This window comes from Pongo pygmaeus, chromosome 13, assembly GCF_028885625.2.
Source record: "Pongo pygmaeus isolate AG05252 chromosome 13, NHGRI_mPonPyg2-v2.0_pri, whole genome shotgun sequence".
Lineage (NCBI taxonomy): Eukaryota > Metazoa > Chordata > Mammalia > Primates > Hominidae > Pongo > Pongo pygmaeus.
The window spans coordinates 112,267,697-112,289,752 of record NC_072386.2 but is presented as its reverse complement, the minus strand read 5'-3'; the positions used below and the strand labels follow the sequence as shown (position 1 = coordinate 112,289,752).

The following is a 22,056-nucleotide window of genomic DNA, read 5'->3' as shown; positions in this document are numbered from 1 at the left end:
CAAGCCACCATGTCCAACCCATGGTTATTTGAAATCTATATTATTAAATTAGAACAACATGGCTATATGAAATAGCAGGCTTATTTTTCTAACAAATATAAACAGGCATAAAGTTTTAAGTGTGTACGTATTGGTTTTCCATATAATTTTGAAACTTTAACCTTTCTGTATTTGACAACTTGGAAGTCAAATTTTAACTTATCTCCAAAGTTCTAATTTAATGATTTGATACTAAAGCAAAACTGAATTTCAGTCCTTTGTGTAATTTTTAGCCTCTAGAACAGTTGACTCAGACTGTATATCAGATCCTGTAAGGGACATGAGGTTATAATTTGGGAAAGCTACAAAGAAGATCATTTTATGTTCTAGAATAGATCATGATTTTATGTTCTAGAATAGATCATGATTTTATGTTCTAGAATAGATCATGATTTTATGTTCTAGCATAGATGATTTTATGTTCTACAATAGCCCTAGGAAGTTAGCAGGAAGGGGAACTGATATAAACCTGAAGCTTATTCTGTCTGCTACGCCATGGATCATAGAGTCCTTTGTCTCTGACCCAGGTGTTTTGCGTCTTCCACCAGCGCTCATGAAACTACCTGTTTAACTTGTTAGCTGCAAGTAGAGTAAAATCTCAGCCACTTCAGTGATTAGCCAAGAGCACCAAAATATACTTAATAAATTTAACACATAAGAGACTAATAACTCAAAACTCTGCTGAGAGACACTAAGGATCTAAATAGAGAGATATACTACATTCAAGGGTTGGAAGACTCAGTATGGCTTAGTTGACATTTCTCCCCAAACTGATCCACAGAGTCAACGTAATCCCAATCAAAATCCAAAATAAAAATTTTGAGGACACTGACAAGATGAATTTTAAATTTAGATGGCAAACCAAAGGACCTAGACAGACAAACAAACTTGAGAAAGAAGAAACAGGTTGGGGGACTTAACATTACCTGGTCTCAAGAGGTACTTTGGTCTTGAAATATAGCTAATTTACAAAGCAGTGTAGTATTAGCATAAGGATAGACATACAGATCAATGGAACAGAATAGAGTCTAGAAATAGACCCATACATACATGGGCAATTGATTTTCAAAAACAGTGCCGAGGTAAATGGATGCTGGAAAAGATATGTTTTTCAACAAATAGTTCTAAAACAACTAGTTGTCTCTATGTAATAAAAATGGATCACCAGGAAATGTGGAGAAACAGACCTAAGAGAGATAATGACTGTGCCATGTATTTGTATTTTTATCCTAAAATTGACTCCTGAATTAAGAAACATCAGCTCCACCTTTAATTGGAGGAAACTGAAGTTCAAACCATGACCATACAGCTAGGAAACGTTGAAAACAGGATTCAAGCCCAGATATCTCTGAATCTAAGGGTTGCCCCAATGTGGGAAAGGAATGGCACTGTGCAGAGATGAGTGAGAAGACAATGGTCCCAAGTGACTCAGGAAGCCGAGTTCCCGCCCGGCCCTTGGCCTCTGTGTCCCCAGGGCCCAGCTCAGTCCCAGCTACCTGGCAGAAAGAGATGAGGGATGTTGATTTCACATTTTGTTTTTATGATGTTGAGTTTGGAGGCAGTACAGGTACAGTGTCCCGAGGCCATGGAACTGTGATAGCCTGCTGTCTCCTGAAGGGAACTGGGATCGAGTTCCAATGGTCTCTAAGCTCAGGAGGTGGTTCAGAATCAGAAGAGGTTGCCCACTGCTGCTGGGGAGTGGAGTCTGGTGGGAGAGGGACATGGGGACAACTGTAGAGGGCTCAGCATCCAGCCCACCATTCCTGCCCGGAGGATCTTCAACATAGAGCACTCGGGGGCAGGGCACAGCAGCTCCTCAGAGGGGACGTGTTTGGCTTGGAGCTGGTACTCCAGAGGTGGGGCAGAGGAGCTAATGAGACACATCCTTCCCAGTTACATCCCAGGATGCTGGGTAGGGCCCTTCCGCAAGGACAGTGCAAGGGTTTGCTCGCTCTTTGGCCTCTGGTTGGCCACGTTAATAGTCTAGTATAACTAGACTTATTTAGATTTATACTAGTGTATAAATAATCTATAACTAGATTATTTACATTTATACTAGTGTAGCCTAGTATAAATCCTACAAGGTTTTCAGCATCTGTCAACCTTGTCCCCAGGTTTTCCTTTTGCTTCTCTACTTGAGCTCCCTAACAATTGCTTTTGACAGCCCACGCTTCCTATTCCTTATCTCCAGACACGCCTCACTTCCAAAGAATTCCCAGCCTTCCAAAAATCTCTGGATTTCCTGAACACTCCAAGGATGAATTCACCGGCCCAAAGTCTTCTCTCAACCCTGAGTTTCTTTTTTCTTTTTTACTTTCTGAGGATTTCTAGTAATTTGAGTCGGCAGTGTCGCTTTCCCCATTTTTTCTTCTGGAGTTTTCTTCCCACGATTCTTTTCTCTGCAGCTGCAGGGCCCATTCCAGGGCTGGCAGAGAGCTGGCATTTATTCCGTGCTGCTGGAGTTCAGGAAACTAAGGAGGTCTCAGGGTGTCCATATGTGTTTGCTCCTCTCTGCCATGTGCAATTTCACCATATCCATTTTTAAATACACAATGCAATTCGACACACTTGGAGGCATACGCATACGCTTCTATGTAAAAGCAGAAAGCACATGTAGGCAGGATACCCACCACCTTTAGGTGGCCAGTTATCCCTGGAGAGAGAGTAGGTGGCTTTAGCTATATCTTGGGCGTCAGCAAACTTTCCATAAAAGGCCAGATAGCAAATATTTCAGGCTTACAAGTCCATATGGTCTCTGTCTCAGCTATTCAACTCTGCCATTGTAGCGTGAAAGCAGCTATAGACAATACACAAATGAATGAACATGGCTGTGTTCCAATAAAACTTTATTTATGGGCACTGAAATTTGAATTTCATATAATTCCCTATGTTCTTCTTCTTTTGACTTTTTGTTCCAACCCTTTAAAAATGTAAAAACTATTCTTGGCTCACAAGTCATACAGAAACAGATGAGGGGCTGGGTTTGGCCAGTAGACCACACTGTCCTGACTCCTTCTAAATGGACCTGAATCATTTCTATTTCTAACAAAGATAGAAAGAAAAGAGAAGAGAGGCAGGTATGGCAATGTTAAGGTTTGTTCAACCTGAGAGGTGGGTGTCTGCAATATTATTTTCTATGCTTTTCTGTACTACTTTCAAATATTTTAGAATTTTCAAAAACTTAAAGAAAAGAAGGGGAAGGGCTGGAAATAACCCCCCAATGATCCCAGAGCTTATTGGTGGGTGCCAGATTAAAGGTGATTTTTATTTTCTTCTGTTCTGTAATAGATATTTACTGTTTTTTGTAATCTTAGGAGTTGGGTTTTTTTTTTTTTCGAAACAGGGTCTTACTCTGTTGCCCAGGGCTGAGTGCAGCGGTGCGATCGTAGGTCATCATAACCTGGAACTCCTTGGCCCAGGCAATCCTCCAACCTCAGCCTTTTAAATAGTTAACACCACAGGCCTGTGCCACCACAACAAAAAATTTTAAAATTTTTTGTAGAGATGGGGTCTCACTATGTTGCCCAGGCTGGTCTCAAGCTTCTGGCCTCAAGTGATCCTCCCGCCTTGGCCTCCCAAAGTGCTGGGATTACAGGCATAAACCATGGTGCCTGGCCATAAACATTATTATTATTGTTGTTGTTGTTGTTTAATTTAGATGGAGGGGTTTGGCCCAAACTGGTGGTCTGTCTCCTGAGGACCTTCCATAACTTCTGAAAGAGAGCCCCTTCCATAACTTCTGGAAGACAGCCCCTTCCAGAATGTCCCCCGACACACAGGAGCTGGAGCACTCCCTGTGCTAGTAAAACCCGCCCCTCCCTCTGCAGACAGCATTGCCAAAGTCAGGGAGGGGGGCCACAGCCTGGGTTCTCTGAAGTTCAGGGTCCCAGGAGAGTTCAGAGGCTGCTGCTGATGGGGAGAGACACTCACCCCACCCTGTTTGCTGCTAAACCTACAATTGTGAACAGGTTTCTAGATACCAGGTGGAGCCATGACTGTATCGACAGTTAATGGGAAATCCAAGCTTCTCTTGCACCCCCATTTTCACCAAATTTCTCCAATCCTGTCCTAGTCTGTACCCCACACCTCCTCTCCCCCAAATAATCGATCCCCTGCAGCCTCCAGCACCTTTCTCGCCTTCTCCTGAAGCTGCTCCCTGAAGAGCCCCTTGCCCAGTCTTGTGCCACAACCCCTGCAGCATCAGCATCCAAGGCAGGCCCATCAGCCATGTCCACAGCCTGCTGGGCACCCCCCACCCCAGCCCTCACTGACCCTCATCCTCCCCCTTCTTCACGCCTTTCCAAGGGCCTTATCCCACCACCTTATCTCACCACCAGCTCCCACTCCTCTCGCTGTAAGGACGACCCCTGGACTTCTCCTTCGTGGGTGTCAGCCTACCATCCTGTGGGAATTCCAGGAACTAGTTCAATGTTTATAAATAAAAACTATGAAGTAGCATAATATGAGGGTGGGCCACATAGAACCACTGACTTCTTTTCTTGCCAAATATAGATGTTTAAAAAAAATGAACACCATTTAGTATGGTGCATACTAGACATTTATGCATTGCATAAAAGGAATGTTCTAACCCCAAAGAATCCAAAGACCATCATCTCAGAATAAAAAAGAGGCACCAAAATGGGTTACTGAAGTGAAATGGATGTTATGGGAAACTCACTGCAATGCCCTTACGGTCCTCATTTCACCGCAGGCCAGGAAGAGATTGTGGCAGGAGCCCAGCACTGGCCCTCGGATGGCGGCAGCCTCTCTCCTGTGTCAGCCCTTCCAAACTTCCCAGCTCCTCTTCACCTTGCCCTCTGCCTTCCCCCATCCTGCACCTGACAGCCTCCTTCAAAATTCCCCAGGAAGCAGACTGGCCTCCCTGCTCCCTCTTCCCACTTTCTTCTCCCTGCACCATACTGGTCTAGCTTGCGGGTTGCTAAGAGTTCTTTTCCTAAATCACAGCTCTGGTAAGTATAGTGAGGGTTAAACATCCTGGACTCTGCCACTCAGTAGCTGGGTGATGCTGAGCAAGTCGCTTAACCCGTCTGAGCCTCAGTTTTCTCATCTACAAAGTGGAGCTGATAACACCACCTAGGAGAAGGACGATTTAAGGCAGGATGCATGTAAAGGACTTAGAAGAACCCCTGGCGCTGTGTAAGTGCTCAAGACATGGAGATCACTGTTATCATTCCCGTTATTTTCAAAATCCTTCCTTTGATTCCCAGTGGCCTGCCAGGGGCTGTTCTCCCCTCTTTGCTCACCACTCAAGGCCCTGCCTACCTTTCCAGTCACACCATCTGCTAACCTTATGCCAAGACTCTTCCCCTTGGCCTCTGAGCTCCCGAGGGCGGGGGCTGGCTATATCTGCTGTAGCAGCCCCTGGCACCCAGGTCATACATACTAGTTGGCTCGCTAAAGCTCTGCTGCTCTGAACAAGCACCAGTGAGACCTGTGGTAGCCTCTCAGGGGAGGGATGCCGAGAAACCACCTAGGTGGGTCCAGTCCCCACTAGCACCATGTTTTCTTTCTTTTTCTTTTCTTTTTTTTTTTTTTTGAGATGGAATCTCGCTCTGTCACCCAGGGTAGAGTGCAGTGGCGTGATCTCGGCTCACTGCAAGCTCAGCCTCCCGGGTTCATACCATTCTCCTGCCTCAGCCTCCCGAGTAGCTGGGACTACAGGCACCTGCCACCATGCCCGGCTAATTTTTTTGTATTTTTAGTAGAGACGGGGTTTCACCGTGTTAGCCAGGATGGTCTCGATCTCCCGACCTCGTGATCCGCCCGCCTCGGCCTCCCAAATGTTTTCTTTCTAGATCAGCCCTAACTGATTTGCAAGCAACCCCTCAGACTTTGGGTGAACAGCTAATAATGACAATACTCCCGGCCTATAATGACACCCTATGCTGCGTCATATCTATCTGTTACATGTGCTTCTGAGCCCAGAGATGTTCAGTGACTTGTCTGCAGTCACACAGCATTTATGACCTAGTCAGGACTCTGTACACGCTCCTAGGCCAAACTCTGTGTCCCCAGAATAGAGGTGTAAATGGATAGAAAACCAAGCTTATTCCAGATTCCCAATTTATTGGTTTCCAGTCTCCAAACCTAAAGTCCACAAATCCCCATGCCAAGCAGGACACTAGGAAGGAGTCATCTCCGACTGCCCAGCACTCTTGGGCCCCACTCTCTTCTCCCCTCTCTCCCTCATCAGCCAGGGGCTTGGGGAAGGCAGGCAGAGCCTCATGGCCCCCACATCTCCCTCCCTGTGCTCTGCCTTTTTCATTTCACAGCTATGTCAGCACATCGCCTCCAAAGGCCGAGGAAAAAGAAATAGCACAGCCCAGATGCCGATAGTACTCTCCTGTCTGTCAGAGAGAAGAGAAGAGGGAAATAAAAGCTAACAAGACTTCCAAAAGCAAAATCCCCAAACCACCTCTCAGGTACCCAGCAGCTGTCAAAGTCAACACAGGAACCTGGCGAAGGGAGGAAAACCCATCCCCAATAAAATCCAGGCAGCTGTGGATCTGAGATTCGGAGACTGAGCACCGCCGCATTTCCAAGGGCGTGATGGGCGTCCTCGGTGGCGCTTCTCTGCTAACGTACAGGTGGTCTGTCTAGACTGAGGAACCAAGCCTGTCTTTGCTGAGTATCGAGTCTACTTTTTTTTTTCATTATTATTATTTGGAGGGCTATTGAGATTCCCTTGGCTTCCTTATTTCTGCAACTGGGAAACCAGAGCACAGAGAGCTGCTTCCAAACTGAGGGCCGCATGGGCCAATTTCAGATGGATAATTAAATATTGAACAAACGCTGAAATGCCTCTACTGAATCGGGATGGCTAAAAATAGCCACCCCGCCACTCCTAGAGCGGGCACGCGATACATGGGCATCTCGGCTGCTCATTCTCAAACCCCTCCTCCCTGCAACTGTCAAGCGCAAGCTTCCCGGGAAACAGCAGAGGAGGCGGAGGGAAACAGACTCTCCGAATACCTACCTAATGGAAAACAAAACTTCAGCTCCCAGCAAGCTCTGAATGTTCCTGACCAGGAAATACTCTCCCTTTCCTGACATTTAACCAAGTGGCCCCGAGAGGGAGGTGCAGGGGAAATATCACAGCCATTGCCTGTCTCTTAAAAATAGTCAAAAGGCTTCATGTCATTTCTAAAGCAAAACACGTATGCAGCCTGGGATGGGAGCGTGTTTGTGTCAAGTTCAACGTACACGGTAGTTGAATCGCCATTCTCTCCCCCAAGAAGACCCAACCAGGAGCCCAGGCACTTCAGTTTCCCTATCTGGGCTCATCTTAGGGAAAGCAACAAACTACACCAACACTGAAACAGGATACAAAGGGATCTGAGTTCCAGACCAGGATTTCTCGTTAACATCTTTAGGTAACCACGGGCAAGTGGCCTTGGCTCTGTGGGCCTCAGTTTTCCCAGCTGTCAAGGGGAACAGTTGGCTCCTGGTACTGGAGCCACAAGTATCCATCTCTCCAACCTCCCCATTCAGTAGCTGGGCAAATAGGCTCCAAGCCCCTCCCTGTACCCCCAGGTCTTAGTAAGTACAGAATTAAATAGAAGGACGGAAATAGAAGAACGAAAACCTGAACCACCGAGATGAGGAGCATGCCCTGGGCCCATTCCAGCGCTCTCTGAGTTGCAGCAACCAAGAAAGTTAGAGGGAGCCCTCGGGCTTCTGAGCATGAGCTTTTGAGTCCAGTGGCCTGGGTTCAAACCAGTTATTTCACCACCCCGACAGGAAAATGCAGGCGAAATATCACACCCAGAGCTCAGTTTCCTCACCTGGCAAAGGAAAGTGACAACGATAACCCCTACCTGCTAGGAGGATTGGAGAGCTGAGATGAGACATGAGGTAATCAGGGGGAGCTCTTGGCATGGGGCCGGGCACACATTCAGCTTGGTGAAAGGGAGCTGTTCTCTCCCTGATTATTAAAGGTGATGAGGGTGGGTCAGGAAGGACAAAGGCAAGGGCAAGAGGCTGACATTCCAGCAGATTCACTGGGGCCTGTGGCCTCCTTCGAGGACCTGGAGAGCTCTGGGGATTAGGCCTCAGCTGTCTGCCAGGCTCCAGGGACCTCACACCAGGGGACTCTGAACCCTCAGCACTAAGAGCTTTGGTGGAGAAACATGGCTGAGGCCCTGAGACCTGTCACATGCCCTGGGAAAGGGCATGGTTGGCAGGACATGAATGACAGCAGGATCCAGGGGGCAGGGGCAGGCCGGGGAGGTCCCACCTGAGCTATCCCAGGCAGGTGGAGGAGGCAACCAGATGCCAACGGGGCCACTCCCCAGCCTCCCTCCCAAGCTTTGACAAAGATTGTGAGAGACGATTGCCATGAACACCCAGTGAAGTCATTGGCTGTGAAGGGAGGTGGCCTTCTCAAAGCCAGGGCCTGACCTTAGAAAGGTCTGCCTGCCCATGGATATCGCAAGGTGAATCTCAGGACCTGGAGGTGGGCAGAGCTGGGCTCCACCATTTCTGAGCTGTGTGGCTTTGGGCAAAGCTTTCATTCTCTGGGCTACAGTTTCCTCACCTATGAAATGAGGATAATATCCATATCCATCTCACAGTGTTATTCTGAACACTGCATAAGACAAGGCAAGTTCAGAGTTGAGCTCATTGCCAGGCACGGAGCAGACATGCAGCACACAGGAGCCGTAACAAAAAGGAGCCTTTTTTACCCTCATTACATGACCTGAGAGGGAGTGAGCTCCCCAATCCTTGAGGTGTGTAAGGGAGAGGAGGGACTGGAAAGGCTAGGGCCAAGCCCCAAATGAGGGATTGTGTCTCAGCAGAAACAGAAGAAGAGATAAGGCAGAAAAGGGCATAATGATGATTTCACAGGTCTCATCCAAGGTAAGAGGCAGAGAGCCAGGCCTAGGGCCCTTGCGGGGAACATCTGAAAACTGGGGAACCACAAAACACAACATTTGAAAACTGGGGAACCACAAACACCCCCCACCACCCCACCTCAGGGCTGTTCTCAGGTTCGCCCAACTCATGAAGTCCAAGCTGTTGCCCCAGAGGCCTCTTGCAGACCTTATCAAAGCCAGGGTCCTGGCCAGGGATGGTGGCTCACGCCTGTAATCCCAGCACTTTGGGAGGCCGAGGCGGGTGGATCACCTGAAGTTGGGAGTTCGAGACCAGCCTGACCAACATGGAGAAACCCCGTATCTACTGAAAATACAAAATTAGCCGGGCATGGTGGTGCATGCCTGTAATCCCAGCTACTCGGGAGGCTGAGGCAGGAGAATCGCTTGAACCTGGGAGGCAGAGGTTGCGGTGAGCTGAGATCGCGCCATTGCACTCCAGCCTGGGCAATAAAAGCAAAACTCCGTCTCAAAAAAAAAAAGAAAAGCCAGGGTCCCCCGAGAAGTTACCCACCCCCCATGGTGGCACACAGGTCCTTACCTAACCGTTCTCTTGCTTAGGAAGCAGTTGTGTGAAACCATCCTCCCCCACCACGCGGGCAAGGTACAGAGGCATGAAAGAGGGGTGTGTACAGGCACAAAGGAGGACCTGACCATCTCAAGAGAAAAACATCTGCAAAACCCTCACCTCCCAACCAGGGCCTGGCAGGTGGCTGGACCCCTAGAAAAACTCAGATGAAAACATGAATAACATAATCAAAACCCCTCATGGCTAGGAGTATAGGCAGTCCAAGAGGCAGCAGAGCAAGATTAACCCCCCTTGACAGATGGGGAAACTGAGGCTCTATGATATGCCCAGTCATGCAACCAGTTCGCGGCTGAGCTGGAACTACAGCCCCTGCCTCCCACTAACCACTGCTCTGTCCCCTAGAAAGAGCCTTGTGCCCTAGTGCACCCCAACAAGCTGGCCTCCCCAACAGACTGGGGGCTTGGCAAGGGCTGGGAGCACATGTGATTCATCTCCATGTGGCCCTGCACCCAAGCTGAAGCCCAGTACATAGTAGGTGCTTAAGAGGAGCTGACTGGCTGAATGAATGGGTCAGAACTTTGTCCAGGGCTAGAGGAAAATTTCTGTTTCTCCTAGCAGCCCTGGGGAAACAGAGGGGTCAGAGACAAAACTTTTCTTGATTTTGGTGTGACTAGGTGGGGAGGCACCTTGCTGATGACACCCTTCTGGGGACAGGATCCCCCAAAATCCATGGGGCATGCCCAGCCTTCAAGTGGAGTCAGGGACACAGTGGGAAAATGCAAATGGCCCTCACCCTCCAAAGGTCACTGTTTCTACCCCACCTCCAGCTATCCTCCAGCTTCGTGCTCTACCCCCCACCACAGCAGGTCTCACTCTGCCCATTCTTCAGATGGGGAAACTGAAGCCCAGAGAAGAGAAGAACCTAAGCCCCTTATTGGTCAAACTAGGGAGACTGCAGATACTGTCCCTCACTCACAGCCCTACCAGGGACAAAGCCTTGCTCCCTTCCCCCAGCCTGGCCAGCTGTAGAACCCGGCAGCAACCAACTCTTCCTTGCATTTTTCTGTTTCTGAACAAATACACAGCCTGAGTTCTTGGTCATTTTCCTTCCCTACTAGTGCCAGAGGCCAGAAAGGGTGTGGGGGCAAGAGTCTGATCCAGGCTGAGATGCTAGGCACCACCCACTCCTCTGAGGTCTGATGCTACCATACCATGGGACCAAGCCCCCATGTGGATGGGGAAACTGAAGTTCAAGGTCAGAAGGGACTGGCTCAAAGGCCACAGGGTGGCTTCCTCAGCCTGAGTTTCTCCCTGGGTGGGGCTCTGCCCTCAGGTGGTGGTTGTGGCTCTGGGGCAGAGTCAGGTGTCTGAGGCTTTAGTGGAGGGAGGGCAATGGCTGCCCTAGCTGCCTCCCACCAAGGAGGACAGGGTGCCTCCAGCCTCCACCCCACACCCTGGCTGTAGCTCTAACTAACTCCTCATCACTCAAGGCCTTCTTTTTTTAAAAAAACAAACAAAAACAAAAACAACATTGAGACAGGGTCTTGCTATGTTGCCCAGGCTGCTCTTGAACTCCTGGGCTCAAGGATTCCTCCTGCCTTGGCCTCCCAAAGTTCAACGCCCTTTATCAAATCCAGACTACTGTTGCCTGCTCTTCCCCACCCACCCACCCAGCTCCCCTTCCAATCCACTCCCCTCCCCAACCCCAGAAGGAACTCTATCCTCAACACCCAAGACGTTTTCCTTCTCCCTGACTGTGCAGTCTCTTCATTCTGTCCAGAGAGAGGACAGTAGCTCACCCTCAGCTGCAGCCGGAGTCCCAGGCACTGGCTTCTGGCCCTCACATGACCCTGTCACTGCTAGCCCCACTAACAACACAAGGTCACTGAGGCTTGGAGAGGTGACTGGCTGAAGAATAGTTGTGTGCACAGCTGAGACTTGAACCCAGATCTGACTCAATCACTCCCTCTGCCAAGGGAAATCCTATCCATTTGTGAGATCCCATCCAAATGTCACCTCCTCTGTGAAGCTCTCCCTGATCTCTCCAGATATAACTTCTGTTCAGAGACAGTCTCCTCCCCACTCTCTGTAGGCTGTGAGCTCCTTCAAGGCTGGGACACAAAGCAGTGATCCTGTGCATGTGGGGGTCTGGGAGCTGGGGCTCAGGTGACAGCCCCTGACACATTGATTATCCCCTGTCCGGTCAGCTGAGCAGGAGCGGGACTCCCATTACAGTCAGGGATGGAACTGGGCTGAGGTGAGAAGAGGGAAAGGTCACACAGGGCATTTCTGAGGCCAAGGAGGGGCGGGTAGGTGAGGTGACGTGAGGTGGGTGCAGAAGGAGAGGCCCCAGGGTGATCTCAACTGTACTGGGCGTTTTCACAGCTCCCATTTCTCAGTTTCTTCACTGAATCCTCCACATACGGCAGGTCCATTTTACAACCAGGAAAACTAAGCTCAGAAAAGGGAAATGACTTTCTCAAAGTCACAAAGCTTGAGCCCAGATTCCTGGTCTCCAAGACCAAGTCCAGGGGGAGGGAGTAAGTACAGAATTAACAGAACTTAGCCTTTCTCCAGGTCTTAGCAAGTATAGAATTAAATAGAAGGACAGAGATAGAAGAACCAAAACCTGAACCACTGAGATAAAACCTTTCCCCAGGTCTTTAGTACTCCATCCAAGGAGTACTAAAGGCTTAGTACCGTTAATTCTGTACTTACTAAGACTTCAGGAAAGGCAGGACTGGGGGGATTACAGGCTTTGAGAGACCCTTGAGGACTGAACTACCAGCACACACCTGTGCACACGCTTGAACCCTTCTGTGCACGGCGAACTCACTACTTCCTGAGGAAGCCCTGGACTGCACATCGCTACTCAGCCCTGACTGTGGGAGAAGTCTGCCCCATTCTGGGGGAAGCAAATGAACACTGCCCGCCTGCTTCATTTACCCTCACACTGACAAGAAAACTGAAGTTCAGAGGCAGCTCAGCCCAGGTCACACAACGGCAGCCTACAGGGTGGGAATGTGGCCCCTCTGGGTCTACCAGATTCCCTGCATGGCATTTGTTGGCACAGGGCCCAGCTTCCCACTTTCAAGATAACCTGATGGTGTCAACTCGGCCCAGGTCCCTGCTAAGGCGCCGTCTTTCTCCTCCCTTCCACCCCACGGGCACCCTCGGTGGGCCTGAACCTCTGCCTAGGACTCCAGCCTCCCCAGAGCCCCTTTGAAGGCCTCCTCCCAGGGGGCTTCCCTCCCTCCCACTCAGCCAGGGAAGGAAGTCCCGGCCCCCACCCGCCCAAACGCAGCCCCCGGGATCACACGCATTTCCAGCCGAGGATCCTGTTACTGGAAAAAGAAAATGCTGCTTGCACCTCCCCCTCCGTCTCGTCCTGCCTCCTGAGCTTGATGGAGAGAAACTTTGCAAAGGAGCTTGGCGCCCACCCGCTCGAGGGGTCCCGGTTCCTTCCCTGAGGTCCACCCACTTCTCCCAGCACCCGAGAGGTGGGGAACCCGTTAAGTTCCTGGAAAGGGAAGAAAGAAGTCCGCGGCCTGGGCTGGGAAGGCAAGGTGTGGGGAAGCTCAGATCCACCCTGGGTTACTTTATTGCCCGGCTGCTGAGTAAACTGAGGCACAGTGGGGTAGGAGGTCTGATCTGAGATACGGAGAAAGATTCCAGGCTCTCCTCTCCCTGTCCGTAGCTTAAGAGGAGACCCTAGAGCCTCGGCCTTCCCCGGAGAGAGGAGGACTAGGCAGAAGCTGGGGGAATGGGGGGTCCGGCAGACTCAGGAAGGGGCGGATGAGGAAACCCCCGGCAAATGGCTGGAAGGATGATCCCGGTCCCTAGCATCCCCGGGCATCAGGTGGCTTAGTGGCCTTAGGAGGGTCTAGGGGTCAGGGGTCGGGGTGGCGCCTACCCCTGGCAGGCCGGGTCCGGCTGCGGGAGCGGCTCCTCTGTCGCTGCAGCCGGGGTCGCCTCAGCAGCCGGTAGTAGTAGGAGGACCTCCCGGTGCTCTTCCTGGAGCTGCCGCCCGCGGACATGCTGCCGCCCGCCGGGCACCGGGCTGGGCCTGGGCGCGCTCACACGGGCCCCATCGGCCGCTCCGGACAGCCCGGCGGGCGCCCCCGCGTTCTCCCGCGCTCGCCCGAGCGGCCGCCGAGGCCCTGGCTGCCCGACAAAGTCGCTCCAACTCCTCCTCCGCCTCCTGCCCCCTCCCGCTCCCCGAGCAGCCGGCCCCGCGGCGGGGGCTGGGGACCCGGAGGCCGGGCTGGCACCGGCCCGGAAAGTCAGTGCGGGAGAAATCCCGGCCTGGAGTCGGCGGGGCGAGGCGGCCCGGAGTTTCCCCGGGACCCCAGAAGGGTCCCCCCCGAGGGTTCTGGCTCCCACCCCCGCGCCCGAGGGTTCGACCGTCGACCTGAGGGAGCACCAGGCACCCAATCCCGCCAGCGCGGGTAGACGGTGCACACCTGCTTGTGCGCTCTCCGGAGCCCGGGGTAGGACGCACGCTTGGGGACGGTCACCTTCAATTAGGGTCCGTTCCTGCCCCAGGCTCGCTGGGCTGAGAAACGACCCTCACTGCTCCGCAGGCCCGGGCCCAGCCAGGTTGAAAGACTCCCCTGTGATGCGGGATACTTGCCTCTTCTTTACGTTTTAAAGGTTGTCCCGTCTGATACACGTATCATTTTCATATAATTAAAATTACGGTGTCTGTTTCAAGCACTCAAAGCACTGAAGGCAGGGCAGAACAATCCCTACCCTACTGTAGGGACCAGAAACTCAGGTGGCAGAAGGAAAGGTGCCAACTCCCTCTATTGCATTGGCTGAAAAGCTTTCTCCAAGTCACTCCTCAGCTCAAGAACCTTCTGTGGCTCCCCAGAGAACAATGGCAATACGTCTAAACCTCCTTGTTATTTGGACCCCAAATAATCTTGCCCCAACCAAAGTCCCCTTCAGCCGCACCTCTGCTCCCCCTAATTCTCACTTCTCTTTGCTGTGCTGCCAGCAGGGACTGCCTTCTTGGCTATTTTCTCCACCCGACCAAAGTCCACCTTTTCAGGACCCAGCTCCTCCACCCTTCCCTAACCATGGCCCACAGCGATCTCTCTCTCCCCGCCCCTATCTGTTTAGCAACATTCGTCGTTTAAATTATTAAGACACCTGCCTGAGCTGCCTCCTTTGAAGTACAGAGGGGGAAACTGAGGCCTTGGCAAGGAGGTCTTGCCTCAGTCACATGGAAAGTGGCAGAGGCAAGTGGTCTTAGCCTGGGGCTCTCAACATTCAGACTTAGGGGTGAGGAAGTGTGAGTCACCGCAAGTGCCTGAGGCCGGCTAGGGGATCTTCCTCCAGAACAGTGGGAAAGGTGGGGCCCTGGAGGGGGCGGGGCCGTCTGGGCAGAAATCCAGGCCGGGTTTTGCACCTCACAGGGGAAGCCCCCTCCCTAGCTCTCTCAGCCAGCGGGGAGGGCCCCCAGTGCTGCGGAGCCTGTCTCACAGCTGGAAGCCAGGCGCCTTCCCTGACCAGGGGGGAGGGGCAGAAGGGGTGTTACTCCACCAAACCCAGTCTGAGAAGTCCAGAGCCATCAGCTGCCCTGGTCCCCTCTTCCCCGAATACCGGCCAATCCCACAGGAAGATGGAAAACCAGGGTGCCCAAGAGGACACCCTTAGCCTCCGTTGGGTTAGGCCAGGGGTGCCCAATCTTTTGGCTTCCCTGGGCCACATTGGAAGAAGAAGAATTGTCAGGCCACACATAAAATATACTCACACTAACCATAATGAGCTAAAAAAACAAAACAAAACAACAACAACAAAAAAAACCACACACACAAAAAAACCTCATAATTCTTTAAGAAAGTTTATGAATTTGTGTTGGGCAGCATTCAAACCATCTTGGGCCACACGCAGCCGGTGGGCTGCAGGTCAGACAAGCTTGGAGGCATTGCCCTATCTCCTTTCAACAGCAGACATGGTGCAGGAACGACTTTAAAAAGAAGTCCCTGGACAGAGCGCACACGCAGTCACTCAGTCCCCAGGCAAGCTGGGGGCCTTCTTAGCATGCATCCTCCTCTGGTCAAACTGTCAGAACCCAGTTCAGCACCTCCTCACACAGGGGGGTTCCGAGCGCCACCTGTCCACACCTTGGCACTTCCAGGCATGACTAACTTCCATAGCCAGGTCCACGGGTTCTGGGGGTGAGGGACTCCCAGCAAGTCCTACTCAGGGCGGGGGCAACGCTCCTGCTCCCAGGGGCCTGAGTTCATCTGGCCCATTTTGTTTCCCAAAGCAGGAACCCTCTGATCAGCCAGGTTCTAGCCCTCCCTGGAGGGGACGGGAGGCTCACAGTCAACTCACTGTTATCAGTGGCGTGGGCAAGTGGTCTTAGCCTGGGCCCCCAACAGGAAGTCTGAGGAGTGTGTGTGTGGAGGGGAGAGGGGGCAGTAACTTGGAACTCAGGACCTCATCTGTAAGCACGGTTGGGCTCCAAAGGTCTGGCATGGTCTCCCCACTTCAGCTTTTCAAGTCCTTCTCTGTGCCTTAGTTTCCCTACCTATAGGGAGAACGTATGGACCCCCAATCCATCTGCCTTGTGGAGGAAGGAGGGTCAGCTAGGGAAATGGAGGAAGCTAGTGCATTTCCGCCCTTGGGACGGGAATGGGCATCGTCAACCAGCAGAGCCGAGCATCTCCTCGGGTACTGAGTGGGAAGGGGGCAGGGCAGGAGCTAGGAGAGAGAGAGCCCAGGCTCCTTTTCCCTCCTCCTGGCCCAGGACCAGGGCGGTTAAAGGCTGCTCCCTGTACAGCCCAGCAGGGGACCTGGGATCAATCCTGCTGGGGAACTGGCCCCCCATCTGCTCCCACCTCCCGCCGGCGCCCCTGTGGCTTTCTCCCTCTGAACAGGAGAAGCCCTGCTTCCAGTGCCCACCCACCGTTACTACCACTGCGTCCTGTGACAGACCAACAGATTGGGCTTCCCAGCCCTGCCAATGTGACAGCCTCAGTACCTACAGTCTGGTCTTATTCTCCCACCTCCAGAGGAGCTCCTGAATAGGCCCAGCTCCCACCTCTCCCATGTGCTGCTTTAGGGCCCCAAATCACCTTCACTCAGTGAACAGGCATATTTCTGAGTTTCCCTCAAGACACTCAATTCAGTGGGTCTAGATGGGGCCTGGAAACATGCGAGTTTAGTAAGTAGGGGTGTGGGTACTGGGGCTGGCTAAATCAGATCTGACCCAACCCCACCACCAGCACCTTTACCCTCCCCTCAAAAGCCTCCCAAGGCGAACTCTCAGAGACCAAGCTGTGTCACAAAGCGACCACCTCCTGCTTGTACCCCAACCCATTTCAGCCCCCTTGGTCATCCTCCAGACACTCTTTCCCACCACCAGTCTTCGCCCTGTTGGTGGGACCTGGACCGCTGCCACCAAGCTCTTCCCTCTGCACCCACCTGGTGAATTCCTGCTTACCCTTCAGGACCCAGCTCAAGCATCCCCTCCTTTATTTTTTTATTTTTTAAATTTTTTATTTCCATAGGTTTCTGGGGAACAGTTGGCATTTGGTTACATGAGTAAGTTCTTCAGTGGTGATTTGTGAGATTTTGGTGCACCCATATCCCGAGCAGTAACTCGGGATACACTAAACCCAATTTGTAGTCTTTTATCCCTCACCCTCTTTCCACCCGTTCCCCAAGTCCCCAAAGTCCCTTGTGTCATTTTTCTGCCTTTGCATCCTCATAGCTTAGCTCCCACTTATGAGTGAGAATATATGATGCTTGGTTTTCCTTTCCTGAGTTACTTCACTTAGAATAATATTCTCCAATTCCCATCCAGGTTTCTGGACATGCCATTAATTCATTCCTTTGTATGATGTAGTAGTATTCCATCATATATATATATATATATATATATGTGTGTGTGTGTGTGTGTGTGTATATATATATGTGTGTGTGTATATATATATGTATATATATGTGTGTATATATGTGTATATATGTGTGTATATATGGGTATATATGTGTATATATATGTGTGTATATGTATATATATGTGTGAATATATATATATACATTTTCGCAATTGCAAATTGAAGCACCCCCTCCTTAAAAAAGTCTACTCTGACTCCAAGGAGAGACACTCCCCTCCTGGCTCCTGGTATACCCCACTAGTCAGTTTGAATAATTGGGACACAGGAGGCTACTTGTGAAGACCAGGGAGGGATGGACCCAAAAAATTCCCCTCTAGGCAGAAAACCATCAGCATCCCTGCTGGAAAAGAAGCAGTGGGTAGCATCAGAGCTGGGCTGAAAGTCCAAGTACATCATGGGCCAGGCCAGGGCTGGGTCAGCAGGGGCACCAGATGCAGCGGAGGGAGGCTAGCCCAAGGCAGTCTTGAGTCCCTCTGGGGTGTCAGGGTTGAAGTCAGTGAGAAAAGAGAGAAAAAAAAGCGTCTTGCCAAAATTACCTTTGAAAAGCCTTAAACTGCCCATAAAGCATAGTTTTTCCTCCAGTCTTAAGACAGATCACCCATTTCTGCAGCTAAGCACAAAACAGAAGAGCGCAGCCTTCATCGACAGGCCATTCTGTACAGGGGGGATGACAACAGCAACCACAACCAGTTATCTTCAAACACCAGCCTCCCTCAGGGGAGGAGAGATGCTCGTGCGTGGGGCACTACAGAAACCCAAGGCTTCTTAACAGAGGAGGGTTACAAGTTTGACCTCAAGAGGTTTGTTTGAGGGTGGAGTTTGGGTTTAATCCTAAGCATGGTAGCTGAACTGCATCTAGCATGCACTGTGTCCCAGATCCTGTTCTCAGCATTCTACCCACATCGTCTCATTTAATTTCAGAATAATCCTAGGAGGCAGATGGTTATTTCTTTTTCCAGAAGAAATGTCAAGAGGCAGAGAGAGGGTAGGTGAGTTCCCTAAAGTCACAGGGCTTGCACTAGGAGGCAGGATTTGAACCCAGGGGGCTGAAAGGAGCAACGATCATAAGGTTGAGCAGTACTGAATGCAGAGATGGGGGAGTGGAAACAGTCTAGAACTTTCTTTAATAGCCAGCTTTGTCAAGGGACAGGAGGAGGCTAGGGACGACAGGAGTCCTGACAGGGGAAGCATCGGAGCCCACACTAGGCCCCACACAATGGGTGTCTGGAAGGCTCAGACCTGTCAGGTTTCCTGTTGGGATGAGGGTGGGTGGTGGTGACCGGGGAAGTCCCCAGCCAGGCAGGCCTGCACACATCCGCCTCCCAGGACAGTCTCAACCTTTCAGTCTCTGGAGCTCTGGGCAGGGATGGGGGTGGGGGGACGGAGGACACTTGTGGTTAAGGTCATGGCCTCTGCCCCAGGAGGTGGCCTGTCTGGCAGGCAATGACGACTTCCTGCATCCACTGTTCATCCGGGAATAAGGCTGGACCAGGAGCAGGATCTTCACTAGGAAGATGGGGGAGGCTGGGGCCAGGTCACCCCATTCAGGGAAAAGCATAGACAAGCCCCAAGAGGTCACACTAAAACACTACAGGCTAGCCAGGTGACCACCACTGCCACCACCCCCCAGACTTCCTCCCAAAAGCCACTGATATATTTAATGACATCCTTTGCAGAAAACGGTGCAGTCAGGGACAAGATGACCCCAGGCTTGGATGGCTCTGCCCCTCTCAACACAGGCGGAAGTGGGGGACCAGTCAAGCGTGGACATTTGAACACACACAGACAGAGCCTCGGGGAGTGTGAGTGTTTTTCCAATCAAGTCACCCAGGGCTGGGCCGAGGGCAGAGCCCTCGGGAGAGGCTGGGGCTCTAAGAGGGGGTCACCGTGTGATATCTCTGGGTCTCAGGTTTCCACGTGTTAAATGGAGATGAGACAGCTCTGCTCAGCTCACCTCCCAGAGATTCCATGAGGATCTAAAAATCTCCCCATTCCCCAAACCGCCACCTACAGGTCCCTTCCAGTCCTCCAGAAGCCCAGAGAAGAGGACACGCACATCTCCCTCATACATGTCGACAGCCTGTCATAAAGCCCCAGAATGTCCAAGGTAGAAGGAACCTTAAGAGAAACTGATGAACTGGGGAAGGTGAGGCCCTCAAAATCAGCTGCTTGCCCAGAGGACCCTCCCTAACCCATAGCAAACCAGGATCTGGCATCAACTCTGCAATCACCGAGGGTCTGGTTGGCTCTCTCATCCCAGCACAGAGCAGTCAGGGTGGGGCAGCATCCCTTCCTGAAGATGGGGAAGTGAAGCCAAGGGAGGAAGCGACTCACCCAAGGTCACACATGGGGCTGGGGATTAGGGTGGGCTCCACCTTGGAACCTAAATACAGCCACCAAGACGACCTCTCACCGTTGAGAGCCTGGACCACCTCTCCCAGAACGCCTGCTGCCTTCTGCCCACAGGAGCCCTGGGTTTCCACTCCACGCTGGCTGCCCTGAAGTTGAGGGCTCCAATCCTGTGGCCCAGGGGAGACTAATCCACTCTCCAGGCCCCAGCCCCAGCCCTCCTTCCTCACCCCAACCCTAGCAGCCGGCATTTCAGCCCAGATGGCCAAGCCTGGAGCCACTCTCTCCGTGTACTTCCTCTCCCTGCCCTGACCCAGAAACGCTGCCAAGCTCCAGGTGGGCCCCGGGCCCCAGTGAGGCCCACAGCCCCTCCTTTCTCTCTGGCCCAGGCCTGGGGCTGAGGTTCCAGGTCTCTGGGCTTCTTCCTCCCCCTTCAGTATGGGCCCAGACAGCTCCGCACCCACTGGGAAACCAGAGGGGGTGGCATATGGTCCCAGTGTGAGGTCAGGGAGCCCCCTCCCTTCTCAAGCAGGCCTGCCTGGTCATCTGTGAACCATTTCGTGGCTGGCACTGGCCTGGATTCCAGGGGAGGGCCTTGCTCAACTCCTGCAGAGCCCACAGAGGAGGACAGCTGAATGGGCCCCGTAGTCAGCTCCTAGGAAGCCCCCATTCAGGTGGGGGATTTGGAGTGATGAGCCTTCCCCTCTTTGCTGTGTGACCCCAGATCACTGCCTCACCTCTCTGTGCCTCCATTTCCTAAGGTGTAAAGGGGTATACGAATATTTTGTGAGGTTGTGGAAGAGTCAAATAACATAGTGGATCAAAGCCTTGCGTATAAACTGACAAGCAGCTTCCCCCCCTGGCTGTTTTTTTTCTTTTCTTTTCTCTTCTTCTTTCTTTTTTTTTTTTTTTTTTTTTTTTTTTTTTTTTTGAGACGGAGTCTCGCTCTTTTGCCCAGGCTGAAGTGCAATGGCACGATCTAGGCTCACTGCAACCTCCGCCTCCCAGGTTCAAACAATTCTCCTGCCTCAGCCTCCTGAGTAACTGGGATTACAGGCGTGTGCACCATGCCCAGATAATTTTTGTATTTTTAGTAGAGACGGGGTTTCGCCATGTTGGCCAGGCTGGTCTCGAACGCCTGACCTCAGGTGATCCACCTGCCTCAGCCTCCCAAAGTGCTGGGATTACAGGCGTGAGCCACTGTGCCCAGCCTTTCTTTCTGTTCTTTTCTTTCCTTCCTTCTTTCTCTTTCCTTCCTTCCCTCCTTTCTCCTTCCTTCCTTCTTTGTTTCCTTCCTCTTCCTCTTCCTCTTCCTCTCCCTCTCCCTCTCTGTCTCCTTCTCCTTCTCCTTCTTCCTCCTCTTCTTCTTCTTTTTTAGACAAGGTCTCGCTCTGTTGCCCAGGCTGAAATGCAGTGGTGGGATTATAGCTCACTGCGACTTCGAATGCCTGGGCTCTTGTGACCCTCCTGCCTCAGCCTCCCGAGCAGCTAGGACTACAGGCGCGTGTGCCACCATGCCTGGCTAATTTTTGAACTTTTTGGTAGAGACACGGTCTTGCCGTGATGCTCAGACTGGTCTCGAACTCCTGGCCTTAAGTGATTCTCCCACCTTATCGTCCCAAAGCGCTGGGATTATAGGTTTGAGCTACCAAGCCTAGCCTTGGCTATTTCTTTTCTCACTAATTTGTGGATTCGTTGAGAGGACAGTCCAGAGCTGATCAGTACAGCTCCCAGCCCAGAGCAGGCTCTTAGCAACACTGGGAGAGATGATGGCAACATTCAAAAAAAGTGGCTGAGCCTATCTGACCTGGAGTCAGCACTGAGAGAATCTGGAGAAGAGAGAAGTCCTGGAAGACTGCCTGGAGGAGGAGACACTGGCATGGAGCTAGACGGCTGAGTAGGAGTTGACTGGGTAGAGAGCAGAAAAGTATACTCTTGGAGGGAGAGACAGCATGAGAAAAGCCCCAGAGGTGGAAATGAACAAAGCATGTACTGGAGACAGTGGGTAGAATGGTGAGGCTGGAGCAGAGGATACAGTGGGGACTGGGGAGCCGGCTATGTGAGGGGTGAGATCAGGGAGAATAGACAGGGAGATAGATCCAAGTTGGGGTGAGGCCCAGGCAGCTTCTCCAGAGGGGAAGAAGAGAAGTGGTAAGGGCAGAACTCTGGTGGGAGATCTGCGCTTGAGGCTTAGATTTGTCACTGTGTGGCTATGCAACCTTGAATAAGTCACAGTGCCTCTCTGATCCTCCCTCTGCAATCATGAAAGAAGGGGCTGGCTCCATATGGCAGGCTTACAGGTGTGGGGCTGGACTGGACGCCATTAACTACA

General features: G+C 51.8%; 1 protein-coding gene across 8 annotated transcripts in view; it reads right to left on the bottom strand.

Moving 5' to 3' along the window:
• The window catches only part of DAB2IP (DAB2 interacting protein), a 218,881-nt gene that overhangs the window by 119,734 nt on the left and 77,091 nt on the right, over positions 1 to 22,056 (bottom strand). For 5 of the 8 annotated variants that reach the window (XM_054501291.2, XM_054501294.2, XM_054501292.2 and 2 more), the window contains exon 1: positions 13,376 to 13,655. The exons of the other annotated variants lie outside the window; for them this stretch is intronic. In XM_054501291.2, the coding sequence (XP_054357266.1) occupies positions 13,376 to 13,499 (124 nt within the window). In that variant the 5' untranslated portion in view covers positions 13,500 to 13,655. Of the gene's footprint in view, positions 1 to 13,375; positions 13,656 to 22,056 lie in introns of those variants that run through there. 8 annotated transcript variants of the gene reach the window in all.